This window comes from Centruroides sculpturatus, unplaced genomic scaffold (genome assembly GCF_000671375.1).
Source record: "Centruroides sculpturatus isolate CEXI.00-Female unplaced genomic scaffold, Cexi_2.0 scaffold1091, whole genome shotgun sequence".
NCBI lineage: Eukaryota > Metazoa > Arthropoda > Arachnida > Scorpiones > Buthidae > Centruroides > Centruroides sculpturatus.
The window spans coordinates 112,457-127,517 of record NW_019385257.1 but is presented as its reverse complement, the minus strand read 5'-3'; the positions used below and the strand labels follow the sequence as shown (position 1 = coordinate 127,517).

The 15,061-nt window shown below is 31.8% G+C and overlaps 1 protein-coding gene across 1 annotated transcript; it reads right to left on the bottom strand.

Annotated features, from left to right (window-relative positions):
• Nucleotides 1–504: 504 nt before the first annotated feature.
• On the bottom strand, nucleotides 505–8,090 carry LOC111636792 (glucose dehydrogenase [FAD, quinone]-like). The gene is made up of 11 exons (XM_023382126.1): nucleotides 7,880–8,090; nucleotides 7,606–7,808; nucleotides 4,492–4,681; nucleotides 4,047–4,178; nucleotides 3,852–3,973; nucleotides 3,593–3,763; nucleotides 3,372–3,516; nucleotides 2,090–2,247; nucleotides 1,816–1,993; nucleotides 1,528–1,750; nucleotides 505–1,449 (listed from the first exon to the last, which is right to left on the bottom strand). Exons 1-11 carry the CDS (start codon nucleotides 7,980–7,982, stop codon nucleotides 1,317–1,319), a joined length of 1,758 nt encoding a protein of 585 aa, XP_023237894.1. The 5' UTR covers nucleotides 7,983–8,090; the 3' UTR covers nucleotides 505–1,316.
• Nucleotides 8,091–15,061: the final 6,971 nt, after the last annotated feature.

Below are 15,061 nucleotides of genomic sequence, written 5' to 3'. Positions count from 1 at the left end.
TCACTATACATTACTTTATTTATTTCCCCCAAACATATTTATGTAGCTAAAATTAGTTTTAACCAATTTTAAAAGTTAAAACTAGTTTTATCTAAAATCAAAACATGTACAGCAGTAAATTAACTAGAAAAACCCGTTTTGTCTAGTTAAAAGCAGAATTTACTGCTAGTCAAAAATGAATTTAAGTTAAAACGGGTTTTAACAAAGACATCCAGTATAAACTAGTTTCAACGCGTTCTAACTAAAAACGGGTTTTGACTGCAACATATATAAATAATCTTTATTCTGTATATTAGGATATTGTTGTTAAGTTATTGAAACGCAACACTTGAGCGAGCTTCCTAGAAGGGGGTGCTCTCCCAGAGATTTCTGTTAAGGAAAGCTGGCCCCTATTTAGGCGTTACAGACGTGGAGAAAACTCGAAAAATACGTGGCTAACCCGTCCGAGCGAGGCGCGAAACCACAATTGAACTCCTAATGTTCAAGGTACGAAGACCGCTTGGCCACTGGAGGACACCGTTAGGATATTAATCCTATCCGTTATGTCAACGTTTTAAATGTTATTTAGACATACTTTCAATAGAAATTGTTTGATTACTTCCTCTGAAGCCAAGCTCTTCGGAGGAAGTAATCAAACAATTTGTCTAATAAATTAAACTTGGTTTCAGAAATCCAAGATTCTAAAGCCAAGTTTAGATTATTAGACAAATATAAAATACGGAAATTTATTATTTAATTTTATAAAAGCATAAAGTACATTCAATTCTGTTGCCGAATTCAAAAATTCAATTTTACATTAAGTTTATCACAAAATATAAAGGTCTTTTGGAAAAAACGAAGACAATTACATAAAATATGAACCAAAACAACACTGTTCAATATAGCAGTCTTTCAATTTGACAGCCCGACACGTCCAGTAGTAATCCGACAATTGTGATTAACACAGTAAACTAAAATGTGAACCGAGTTCAATAAGTAGATAAATAATGGAGTATGTACAATACAAATTACCATCGGTTACCACAAGTTTCATTAGTGAAGAAACTATCTCAAAATGTCGTCACAAAATAAATCTAATTATAACCTTATGAAATTCAATGGGTTATTACATTGTGAATATAAAATTGAATCTAATACAATATAAAATACCCAAAAAATCGACTTATGACGTCGAAATCGGGCAAAAAAAAAAAACTACAGAAACTTATTGGGAATTTTCCATTTTTTTTTAATATATAACATCACATGATTTAGACAGTTATTTTAAGTCTGAATCTGTATTATTTATACAGTTATTTATTACTCTTATTGTAACATTAACCGAGATCGTTTAAAATTAAATCAGCCCCTTTCTCTCCGATCATAATGGCTGGGGCTTCAGTGTGGCCTGTAACAATTGTTGGCATAATGGATACGTCGACTACTCTAAGACCATTAACTCCTTTTACTCTGTGTAAACAGTAAAATTTTATATATATTGTTTTTACTGCAGAAAATTTTAAGATAGAGAGGAATAACGCCAATTACCTCAACTGTGGATCCACTACTGTTGTGGGATCTCGAGGATTACCCATCTTGCAAGTTCCACTTAAATGATAATTAGTCAAAGTGAATGATCTAGCCAAACATTCTAAATATTCGTCACTATATGGTTTATACGTCTCACAACCTGGAAAAAGTTGACGGAAGGGTCGAGCACCGAATTTCTTCATGGCCTTTGAAGAACTAATTGCTAAACACGCTTTCATCCCTACCAGAAAAGAAAATTTTTATAAGAAATCTATTCATATTTCGATAAAATAATTAAGAACTAACCTTCAAGTAAAACTTTGATGTCTTGAGGCTTGTGAAAGTAATTAGGATTAATAAGTGGAGGTTCGTGAGGATCTGTTGATGCCAGTTTAACAGTACCAACACTTTCGGGTCTCATTACATATGAAAAACATATGTAAGTACTGACATTAATGTTCGGTTTGAAAACTTTTTCCCACATCTAAAAAATTGAATATATTTGTTCAATTCAAGAATCATCTTAATAAATTCATTCTCTGAATAAAAGAATGTAAATCATTAATAAATATACTTTTACCTCATCTGTGATTCCATAATTATGTCTTGATATGATTCCACCATCAGATGATGGAGTAATTGAACCAAACGTCAATTCTATATCTGGCCATTGTGAATGATTATTATATTTAGTACTAAGGAAACCAACTGTTTCTGCCATTATAGAGGTAAGGGGTCCTGAATTCAAACATTTCAAATAAAAAGTTAGAAGTGTAAAGTGTAGAGAAAATACGAAAATTATGTTTTTAAGATAAGTAATTATTTCGAAATTGTTTCTATTTATAATGTATTTAACGTAAAAACTAGCGTGAATTCCTTTTAAAATGATAAAGCCAGTTTTTTTTACCAAACTGGCAAAAAGCCAGAAATGAGTTATGTAACTTTTCCGGCAACAAAACTCTAAAAGAGCTTAAAATTATCTGTAGCGCCAACTTGTTTAAAAAATAACTTTTATATTATTAATTATTATAAAATTTTAAAAAGCTTAATTTTGAGGCTGGAAATGAGTTTTATAAAAATAAGTAAACACTAATAACTAATAAACACTAACACTATAGTTATACCCCGTATAACATGGTAATTAGGTTCTGAAAAAATGTCGTATTAAGCGAATCCGCGCTATACGAAATAAATGACTAATACAAAACTTAAGGTTAGGTTCCAAAAGTTAGCAAATGTATACCATTTTTCTTCTTAATTAAGTGAAATATGCTTATTAAATCAATAAATAATTAACTGACAAACACAATAAAAAGTATTGCACATTAACTATTATTATAATTATTTTCTTCGCTGACAAACACCGTTAAACTATCCTTTTTTTTGGCAAAAAATCTTTTGAGCTTTCTTGCTGAAGTATTGGCAACATCTTGGTTTTTTTGTGTACTTTTTTTTCATAAAATCTGATATTTTGGCTTGCTTTCATTTGCCTAAGAGATATTTAAAAGTTTAATTTTTTTATGTAGTAACTTTTAATTTAATCTATAAAAAATAAAACACAGCTACAGTCTTTCGGGTTGATTCAGAACACTAGCACCACAAACAGTGACACATGGTTTATAGGAAAAATATCGTACAATCAGTTCTCATTAAAGAAAACCAGGCGAAAGACAATATAAAAGGCTTTTATAGTAATGAATCTGTTTCTTCCTTTCTCTCTCTCTCTCTCTCTCTCTCTCTACCGATCAGTAAATGTCTTTTGATTTGACCCTTAACATTGACCCTTAACTGTTCAAAATAAACTACACTTTCCACATCTCTTACCATCGCTATTTATCAAATTTAGGTTAGATTAGTATTACCTTTCCTGAAGAAATATGGCAAAATTCCAAGCAGAACGGCATCAAAGACAATGAATGTTACAGGTTTGTCCACAGTGAAAGGAATGCCAACTGTAACGTGGTCTTGTAAATTGTAACCAACAGAAAGATCGGACAAAACCTTTATCTGAAATTAAAAATATAATACTTTGTCAATCGAATCCTTCACGCTAAGTCAAATTAGTTTTTAAGGTAGTAAATACCCCAAATTTCTCTAGATGATCTTTAGGACCAATCCCCGATAACATTAAGATCTGTGGAGAATTTACGGCACCCGCTGATAAAATTACTTCACGCTTAACTCTGACTTCGTTTATTGTGTTTTTGTGTTCAAACTGGACACCCGATGCTCTATTATTTGAATCAAATAATATCTGAAAGACAATAAAACGTCATTATGAATTTATAATGACAATATGAATTTAAATTTTTTTAAAGAAATTATAAACATTAATGTATTACCTTTGTAACGAAAGCATCGATAACGATATGCAAATTTCCTCTGTGATTTATAGGTTTTAGGAATGCTTCGTAAGTAGTGAATCGTCTACCTTTGTCCACATATGCCTGAGGTATCATAAATTCTATTCCGTAAACATTAATTAATAAATAATATATAAATCTGATATATTATTATGTAAAAATTAAAGTCTATACTTTCGGGATCGGGTCCATTATAATCTCCCTCTTTATAACCGACTTCCTTAGCTCCTTTTACATACGCTTTAGCTAAAGGAGTATAGTAATTTGTCCACGACACAGACATTTCGCCATTAACTCCATGATAACCTGATAAGAAAAACATTATGAATTGTTTGACGTTCACATTTTAGAGTAATAATACAATACATTTTAAATACGACCTGAAAAGCTATAAACACTGAAAGTTTCATTAAAAGAAAGTCTGAAATTCAACCCAATCTCTTATAACTTAAAAAGTATTATTTAATATTGGAAAAATTAATGTTGTATCAGGTCATGAACTGGTTCTATCTTCTTTAAAAGAGTACAGAAAAATTACTAATAGCGCGGTTATGTAAATTTCAAAGTATAGAAGAGTTTATATATATATATATATATATATATTATCAGTGAAACATACCATTTGAAGCTATGGAAGCATCCTTATTATTTTCCCATTTAGTGAAATATGGTAAAACTTCATCCCAACTCCATCCTTCCGCTCCATTTGCCGCCCATTCGTCGTAATCTTTTTTTGTTCCTCTCGAAAATATCATAAAATTGATGACACTGCATCCTCCCAAGCCTTTTCCTCTAGGGATGCTGCTTCTCTGTAAATGTAAAACATTGCTTTCGTACATATCGCAATCTCTTATAATAATAATAATAGAAAATAATAACAATATTTTCTAAATATAATAACGGTGTGAATTACTCAATCAATATTATTCATGAAAGTAAGTTTTTCTTGTAAATATTACTTCATGTATTCATTTCAAGGACACCGAAGAAGGGGTTATAGGCACGGCCGAACCCATAATGGACTTGTTAAAAGAGGCCTTCTTAGTGTCCACAGAACGGAAAGAATTAAAAACATTAATTAAACTGATAACAAAATATCACATCGACGGAACCAATTGTTTAATTCTATTTGAATTAAATTTCCCTGTTGGATTAAACTGCGTTTTGGTGTCAAGGCTGCCATTTTATGTATTATTTATTATCTACTTAAATTCTTGCTTGGAGTTTCAGCGGCCTAAAATTCTTTTATTTCTACGTTGAAATTAATGAAAAATGTTTCGGTTTGTATACAAACGAATTTTCCTAAAACAATTATAAATTAATTTATCAATTTTTACATTATTTATCACTTAATAAGCTATTACATTCTGCATAAAGTAAACCCATACCTTTTCTATTGCCATCATTTGAATTTGTAATTCGATACAATTCCTTACCATTCTGTGTCATCCTGCATAGTAAACCGTTATATTTTATTCAATTTTAATTACTTAGAATTAGTGTCAATTTGTCTAAGTAGTTTTTAACTTCCTCTATCTTCATAAAAGTACTGTATTATGCACATAGATTTAAGTATAGAGAGTTTTCAAATTAATTAATAAAGGAAATAAAGAAACAAAGGCTCTGTTTTAGAAGGATTACATATTGTATATTATTAATAAAGCATGCCAAAATAATTTTTGTTTTATATTTAAAATTTCATTTTAAAAATATCCTACTTGTGAAATAAGGGGTGCATTTGTAAACTTTGCCTAGGGCGCAAAAACTAACCTGTCACTGTCACTTTACGCACAATAAATTATTTTATTCAAGGATGTTGTAGATATATTTACGTTAGTGGTTTCAGTATTGTTTTTATTTCAGCGTAAAAACAATTTATTATTACGTTATATCTCAGTTATATTCAATCGCTTGCGTTATTCTATTATTAAAATAATGCTATATAAAAAAGAGTAATTTTAATATAACAAAAAGACATAGAAATTTTACTTTACTTAACCTTTTAATCTATGAAAATAATAACAGTAAACTCTATATAATTGAAGGAAAGTAATGTGATTATACAAGAAATGAAACAAATACTTCTTTTAATGGGAAATCTGGTTGCTGTTTATTCGATTATAATTCTTCTATCTTGAGGTCTTTAAGACTTTTTATTATATCTTTAGGACCTCTCTTTCACTGTATACTTAAAAAGTTTGAAGATCTATCAAATATTTTTTTTTAAATTAATATAATTTATGAACCTAATACTTCAATGTGGGCACCTTGGAATCGTCGCGACGGTCACATTTTTGCCATCACAAGTGATGGATGAAATGTTTTGATTCTGGGTATTAATTAATATTCCAAAAAAAATGGGTCAAGGGGTATTACAATAAAATGAACTAAAAAGTATTTGTGTAATCAATTACATTGTTTGTTTATTAAGTAACGGCAACACGACACTTCGGGATGCCTTTCGGGTGGTCTTTTTTAAGGGTAACTGGCGTTACAAACGTGGAGAAAACCCGGAAATTTTTACGTGGTTAGCCCACGCGAACCCACGACCGAATTCGTAGTATTGGCCATTGATGTGCCTAATGAATTATATTTGAATATAACTAATAAATAATAAGTGAAAATTTCAACAAACAGCACATTTACGTGAACAATTTGTAACAGTATCGGCTCATTTTTGGCACAGGCCCTTCTGGCATTTGCTAAAACTGCCCTATTGCCATCACTGTCCTAATCGGTAGTTAAACTCGGAGTAAGCCATTGAAAGGTAAATTTTAGCCATTATAGATATTTTATCACAGTTTAAAACCCTTCTATGTGAATACATATGCAATATGTTCTTAAATTTACGAATATTCTTCGTTCAAATGTGAATATAAATTCATTAATTGGAATAGATTATGACATAGGCCATGATATTCAATGCATTTTAGTAAAAATGATTTATTAAAACTGTTTATTTTGCTTTGATTTACCCTAGTTACCATAGCGAGCCTATGGAAGATCCTCGATAATCGTGAAATCTTTGTCATTTCTTCAATACTGAAATCGATTTCGTTAATTGATTTTCGATTGGAGTGAAAGAAACGTTTATTTATTACGATATTTGCATATTTATTCTAATATTTCATATTATATAAATGTTCTATTTTGAAAGATAAACAAGAAAGCGATACTTTCATTGTTCTTTGAGATAATTCATAATTATGCTAATTTCTCGATAAACCTGTTTCATTCGAAATACTTTTTTATACTTTATATAATCCGCTAAATTTTACTAAATTTTATTAAATTATTTGTTATTTTAAAAGTTTTCCACGTCGGAATGAATACAATACTATTTATTTTAAATAATAAAAAGTATTTTAATCATTAAAAATACTTTAAAATTATTTTGTAAACATGTTTAATGAATTTTTCATAATAGAAACTTGTAGTAATTATAATATGAATGTCACGAAAGTAACAAGAAAATAGAAATGGAGGAAAACATTTTCTATATATTATGACCTTCGTGAAAGCCATTCTCGAGAACAAATGGATTTAATATTTTAATTGGATAAAGATTTTTAAGTGAGAATATTTAATGTCAAACGTTAATTAATAAACTTTTGAATACAAAATTAACAATTAAAAATTTAAATTTATAAATTAGCTTTTCCATATTATCTTCATTGTTTTCTCTCGTGTAACATCTAAATATTTAATTAATAATTTAATTAAATGAACTTACATTTTCCTTTAATCCGAAACACGAATAATTCTGCGGGACGGATTTATACGACCAATCTAATTCCGTATGCTGAAGAGAAAGTGTAGCAAAGGGGATGTTAGACGATTCGTCGGGTACAGAACCAGCCTCTAACAATAAGACACGGATCGAAGGATTAGAGGATAACCTGTTAGCGAGGACGGCACCAGCAGTTCCACCTCCAACTACAAGACAAGAGGTTATTTGTAAACTATAAAACAATTTATTTAAACACAGGAAACAATACAATACTTACCTATCACGTAATCGTAACTTTTCTGTACGTTTACTGTGAATATACATTCGCTAGTTATAAAATGAGTTATGATAATTAAACCTAAATGAATAAATTTCTCCATAGTTTAAATGGTATCACTTAGATAAATTGGCGTAAAAAATGGCTTTCGAACATTTCCTTATGTTACTTGATAACAGATTATGTTTGTATAAGCTATACCATAAGAGAATTTTTCCTGTCCTTGTTTGAGTTATCAAATTGGATGTATTCCAAGTCAACTTGTAATTGGTTAGATGATTTTCGTTCACAAGATAAACACCAATGAACTGCTGAATAAATAACGTTAGATACAAGATTAATTTTACTATAATTTTACATGTTTTCAAATTAATAAACCAGTTTATAGATTGTTAGAGAATTCAAACAGTATACTGTATTAATTAACTAGTATAAATATTATTTAATATTAAAATATATTATAAAAATAGGATTTTTATCTTTGTTTATTTATCGGCTTTTTTTAAAATCTCGTTAAAGTGGAGGAGGTTTGATTGAAGTTTGAATGAATAGAAAAATCCTCACATTGGTATTGTGTTTGGCATGAAACCATAAACGAGACAAACTTCTAGAATTAGTACAGGGAGATTCCAATATTAATTGATATGTAATTTATTAGATATTAGTTATTCCAGTTCCACTAATACCTTGTCTAAATTCTAAACTGAAAAGATAAGGATATCTAATGTTGAATTCTGCTTCAGGCTCAATTGAATCAAGAATGACAGATCCTCTAAGGATTCATTTTAATTATTAATTGATTATGTAATAACGTTGCTAAACTTGTTATTTGTGTCTTATATAATGTCATATGAAATTCTATTCACGTTTCACTATTCCTAATAAATGATTTGAGTTGCATAAAAGTTGTTTCTAAATAAACAGCAATATTATCATCCTCTTCCCTACTTATTAGCGAATCTGTATAACCGAACGGTAATTCTGAAGTTGCAGATTTTTATTTGTGCAGTAGCTGTCCTGAGGAATCTCAGTCCACAGCTACTGCAAGCGGTCCTCTAGTTCAGCCAAACTTCTAGACTTGGCGTACCAGGTGATCTCAGACATGTTCGATCGGTGACAAATCGGGAGACCGGGCAGGCCAGGGAAGTGTGACATTGTGACAGAGGCAGTCCTGTCACGCCCTGCGTGTGGTCGAGCATTTTCCTGTCGGAAAACGGCACTCGGGAGTTCTGCCACGAGAGGCAACACAAGTGGTTGCATGTTGTCATTAACATACCGCGGGGCTGTTATGGTCCCTTAGATCACTACTAGAGGTGACCGACTGCCGTATGTGATGGCACCCCCAGACCATACACCAACTTTGGGGCAATGTGCCGCTCAAAATCCTGCAGGATTGAGGCCTCCAGAAACGAACACGGCCGTCATCAGTGCCCAAAATGAATCTGAATTCGTCGATGTAGACGACCCGGTTCCATTCCGTCGCGATCCAATCCTGTCGAAAGCAACAGCAATCCAAACGAAGGTGACAGTGGGTGGCTGTCAATGGCAACAAATGTAATGGCCGCCGCGATATCAATTGTTCCTAATCCAGGCGCCTCGAAATGATACGGACAGACACAGGGATCTGTAATGATGGCGCCACCTGTGCCGAGATGGTGGACAACGATACGTTCGGCTGTGTGCGTGCCAGTCGAAGAACCAGCGGTCCTCTCAGGCTAACCGTCTATCGAGGACATCCCGAACCTGGCGTCGCGTGTGCGAGCTCTTTCTCGTCCACTGATCCGAACATTTCCTCACAGTATTGTTAGAACGGCCTAGATGACGGGCTATTCAGCGAGGTGCCATCCGGCTCCCCAACCCGATGATCCTTCCTGTACTAAACTCGGTTAGTTCTTCGTACGGATCAATTGTGACGTAAAGGCACTTCTAGATGTACAACGTCCCTCTGCAACAGGTAAACTACAGACAGGATGCCTTTGTGCGCTTTTTTATAGGCTGAAGAGCGCACTTTAACGCCCTATGCTGGCATTACGAAATGAGTCATCACGCTATAACTCTAATCGTTTTCATATCAGCTAGAGACTTATCTTCATGCAAAGTTTCGCAGCGATACGACAACTCCTTACTGCGCTAATTTTATGGCAATGAGTGTATAACATATACATTGAAATTTCTCTGAGAGGTTTATTTCTTAGGGTTTATTATTTGATGCGATTAAATTTTGGTGATTAAAGGTCCAGGGGAAAGGAGATAGAGGGGGGGTTGTATGTCATATCTGGATAAGAGTCGGACTTAATGGCGCCTTTACTCGTTATTAGCATTTACAAATTTTTTTAATATATAAAACCCATCACTATTCTCAAAATTAAGCTTTTTGCCATTTTATAATAGTTAAAAATATAAAAAGTTTTTCAAATAAAATATCATAACAGATGGTGCCACCAGATGTTACCGGGAAAGTTAAGCAACTTACTGCTGGTATTTTTTTTTAATAGTTTGCGGATGCCGCTGATTGTTGCATTACATCAGAAAGTCATGAAAATTTGGGAATGCCTTAATGAGATAAAGGCAGCATACCATGACATGTGCGTAACATTCCAAGGCATACATTGCATGCGACCGTTGAACGTGCTATTTTACGCTTTCAGACGGTAGCAGACAATGGTGGCCATCATGTTTTGAACATGTTTTGTTCACATTAGACAGATAACTTATGTAGCTCATTATTAGTTCTGTATAAAACTGTAATATGCCCTGTAATAGTGGTTTTTGGAACTAACTATTCTTTGCTGTAGAAAAATTTCCATAATCTCATTAAGACATTCCCTGACTTTCTGCTGAATAGTTTTTTTCTGTAGCCAGCCGCAAAATGTCAACCTTAATTCGGGACACCCTTGTACTTCTGTTCTATGACTGATTTCCATTCAACGTATTACGTTAATAAACCTACAGAGATGTTAAAGTTTTATTCTCATATAGTTACTAATTTAATAAATCTAAGATCCATCTTCAGTTCCAAATCAGAATAATAATAATACACATATATTGATTTACTTATTTCTAAAAATATAAATGCTATTAATTAATAAATATTCAATCTAAACATAAATGTAAAATATATTTTTAAAAATCTAGGAGGGAGTTGCTTAACTTTCCAGGCGACATTTGGTGGCGCCATCTGTTATGATATTTTACGTAAAAAAAGCTTTTAAAAAAAATATTTTTAACACATTATAAAATGGCAAATTATAAAAATTTGTAATTGTTAATGGCGAGTAAAATCGTCATTAAGTCTGGTCCTAGTGGAGATACACAAGACCCCCTTCATCTCTCTATTAACCTTGACCTTTAATCACCAATATTTAATAGTAAATATATAAAAAATAATAATAAACCTTTAGGAACAAACTTCCTTGTAAAATTAATTATTCTATTGTATTAACTAATAAACTAGCAATTTTGTCCCGATACTCGTTGTTTATTATAATTTATTATATAATAAATATTATAATTATTATTTATTATATATACATATTTATTTATTTATTTATAATTTTGAGGTATATATTTGTAATTTCATTTTATTTATTAATAATCATTTTTAATTTAGACATTTCTAAAATTTAATTTAGAATCGGTTATTAAATTTAATAATACGAGATGGCGGCATAACTCCTTACCTCTAGTCAAATTAATTAATTTCTAATATTTAATTATAGCCTTTACATAGCCCAAGGTATTGGCATATTGTTTGGCGTGTTTATTATATCAGGTCAGTCCATAAGTTCGTGCGCATTTTTATCTACAAAAAAGCAACAAAAAATTCCGCAATTTCATCAACTGTTAAAGATAGTTCTGCTTCAACTAGTGCAGAGATAGCATCATCATCAAAGTCAACGGGTTTTCCAGTACGAGCCTTATCCTCCACACTAAAATCATTATTTCTAAATCTTTCAAACCACTTCTGCGCAGTCCTTACACTTATTACAGTTTGATTATGAACAGTACAGTCGACCCCCCTATAAGATATAGATCTTCCCTACTTATTAGCGAATCTGTATAACCGACGTTCCAATCACAGCCCGACACGTGTCAAGTTTACGGACTACGGCTGATTGAAAGGTTTTCTACCATAAAATTAATCGATTCTACACTAATCCGACACAACATTTCCAAAATACGTATATTTTTTCGTAGTTTTATAGGAATCGTAATTATAGGGACCGTAATTATAGGGGGTTCGACTGTATTTAATTTTTTGGCTGCATTTGTAGCATTCTCACCACTTAAAAATAAAAAGTATAAAACATGTCTCTTATATTCATCTGTTACTTCCATTTTAACGAAAATAAACAACTGAAATGTTCCCAATTCTGAACAGTATTATATGAATGAGATCCAATTTAACACTTCAGTGTAAAAAGTATCACATTAGACTGCAATTTTAACAGCAAAACAAGATTTTTCTCAAGGTCATAAAATAAGCACGAACTTATGGACTGACCTGATATAATACGCTATGGTTTTTTATGTTCGTACGTAATATGTGCGAACAGGAATTTGGAAAAATGTGTTATACCGAGCAACACTAAAATGCTAAACACAGACTGATGCACACAATTCTGGACTTCTTCTCTCCTCCTCACTCGTTAAGCGAGGTTCCATTGTATATAAATGTATACTAATACCTACAAGATTTCAGAAATTTTTGACAGAAGACATAGGAGTTATTAAGCTTTAAATTGAGTGAACAAAAAGCGTGTCTTCTCCCACATACACACACTAACATCCATACATGCTGAGAAAAATCCCCGAACATTTTTGAATTTTTCTCGACGTTTCAAGGTCCCGTGTCCAAAAATATATAAAATCTTGGGCCCATACTTTCCCCTCTTAAATACATCAGCCGGAATAATAAAGTGCAAAATACAAACAGAAACTTCAAAACATGGCATTTGTCCACATATTCAAGGCTAACAAGACGATATTTAAAAAAAAAAAAAAAACTTAGGTGTATTTTAAATATCAAATGAAATTCGACGGAAACTCAATTGACAACCTTACAACTTGCAATCGGCCCGTAGAGTTTACACGGCGAGCGAACTTTAACCTCGGATATCTCGGAACGTAATAAATGTTACTTTGTAGATGTTTAGAAAATGAATTCCAGTAATATTTTTTTTATACATCATCTATAATTATCGTTTTTCCTTTGTTAAAATACATTTATAAAATTAACGAAAATATTAAATAGGAGGAAGTCTACCATCACGTTTGTTGCTTAAGTATTCACTGCACGCAATACTCTCTCATTTTCTGGGAAGTGAGAAATTAGGGAAATTCCATCTCCTTAGGGAAATATTTAATTACGATGTCTAATAGCTTTAAAGTAAGATCTCTTTATGAAAGTGTAATTACTAACGCGACACGGAAAAATGGGAAAGGCCCACCAGTGTCGGAGTGAATAAAACATGTAGGGTTTTCTTCACGTTTGGAACATCTAAATAGGTCCTATATATATTTTTTTCCATATTAAAATAAACCTTGCATCTTACATTATTCATTCGGCGTTTGATTAGTGTTTATATGATTATTAAATTGGTCACTCGGATGATCAACCGCTACTAATTAATACTGGTCTAGTATAAATATTTGAAAAGTGATCCGTGTTGGAGAGTTTGGGGCAATGGGTTTCCATTGCCCCAAACCCCAAAAATGAGGAAGCGGAGTGGGGCTGGATGTCCTCGTAAATATCGCGTTTATGGAAAAATTATTACATTTGGTTCTGTTTATTTGGTTACGGGAGGAGAATTTTATGTAAAGTTGGCCCCCCATTTAATAGAATTTATTACAATGAATAACAACATATTTCTTTATTCGTAGACAATACCATATTGTGTTTTCACATTAATCAATACATTAAAGTTTATTAGTTTGTTGCTTCATTGTTTTGTGAATAGTAAAAATGGGATTGCTTATCGATTTACAAATACATTAATGCCAATGCTCTACATAAAAAAGGACGTATATGAATGGTGTTGTTCTGCCACCTCAGAAAGATTGACAACCGCTGCCATAAATTTCATAAAACGCTTATTTCTTTCCGAAAAAGGGTCATACCTGTAAAACTAGCAGTAAAAATCATAAACGTGTATAAAATATGAATTATCGAACGACTTTAATTCGATCCGATTGCATTCAAATCGTGTTTATAACAAGGTTTCGCATACAAACAACATGTACGTGCATACAAATTCGGCCCTTATAATAAAGCGGCTGGCTTCTTCCAAACTGTAAAAGTTAAGATCTAGACGTTAAGAAGACAAAAGTATGTTTTAAAACATTGACTTTCGTAATAATATATAATTAAATTTACTCCAGCGTAAGTTGTTATTGATAATTTACGGTAATAACCTTCACGGCATCTAATAGAATTGCGTCATTGTCGCGCTTACAATTTAATTACACTTCTGTCATTCCTTACGATAAAATAACACATTTTATATTATATTATTATTAGATATCGTCAATCTATTCACCTCCATTTATCAATAAGAAAACTACAGTTATGTCAATAATCACTCGCCAGATAGACACGTTCAGTAATCAGCCGCAGGGGACATAAATAAAATTTTCCTGTTGCCACTTAATGTACGTGACAGAGGAGACTGATGTACAGTACGTGTACACTGTTTGCCAGTCGCTAGTTGTTTATTGCTTATGCAGTCGGAAAAACAGTCACAATCGTAACGAATACGATAAACTAACCTATTAATCACAGTACAGTACTTACTGTACATAAAAAATTCGATCTGTTATATATGGGATTACAGAGACTTTACTGTATATATATATACAAATAAACAATTACTTTTCATGAATAAGAATTATTATATTAAAATAAAAACTGCATTCAAGATCACTAAAGATAAATTATCTATACGTGTCTGACGTGTACTGAATAACTTATTCTGCACACTATTCGTACAGATTTTATTGTCGTAGAAGCTCACTGAACAAGAACAAAATCTTAGATTTTGTTATTTATTAGGTTACAAGTATTAATGGCTGTAATTATGAACAAGATACCATCTATTTCATTATAATATTAATAGACGTTATTCAAGAAAAGGAATACCTTCTACACTTTCTTACAGTTTACTTTCATGACTGTTATACAAC

Coding starts and splice junctions, on each gene's coding strand:
- LOC111636792 (XM_023382126.1), bottom strand. CDS start 7,982: ATGGAGAAATTTATTCATTTAGGTTTAATTATCATAACTCATTTTATA. Junction 3,764..3,851: donor TCGATGCTTTCGTTACAAAG/GTAATACATTAA, acceptor ATTGTCTTTCAG/ATATTATTTGATTCAAATAA. Junction 1,994..2,089: donor ATTATGGAATCACAGATGAG/GTAAAAGTATAT, acceptor TCAATTTTTTAG/ATGTGGGAAAAAGTTTTCAA.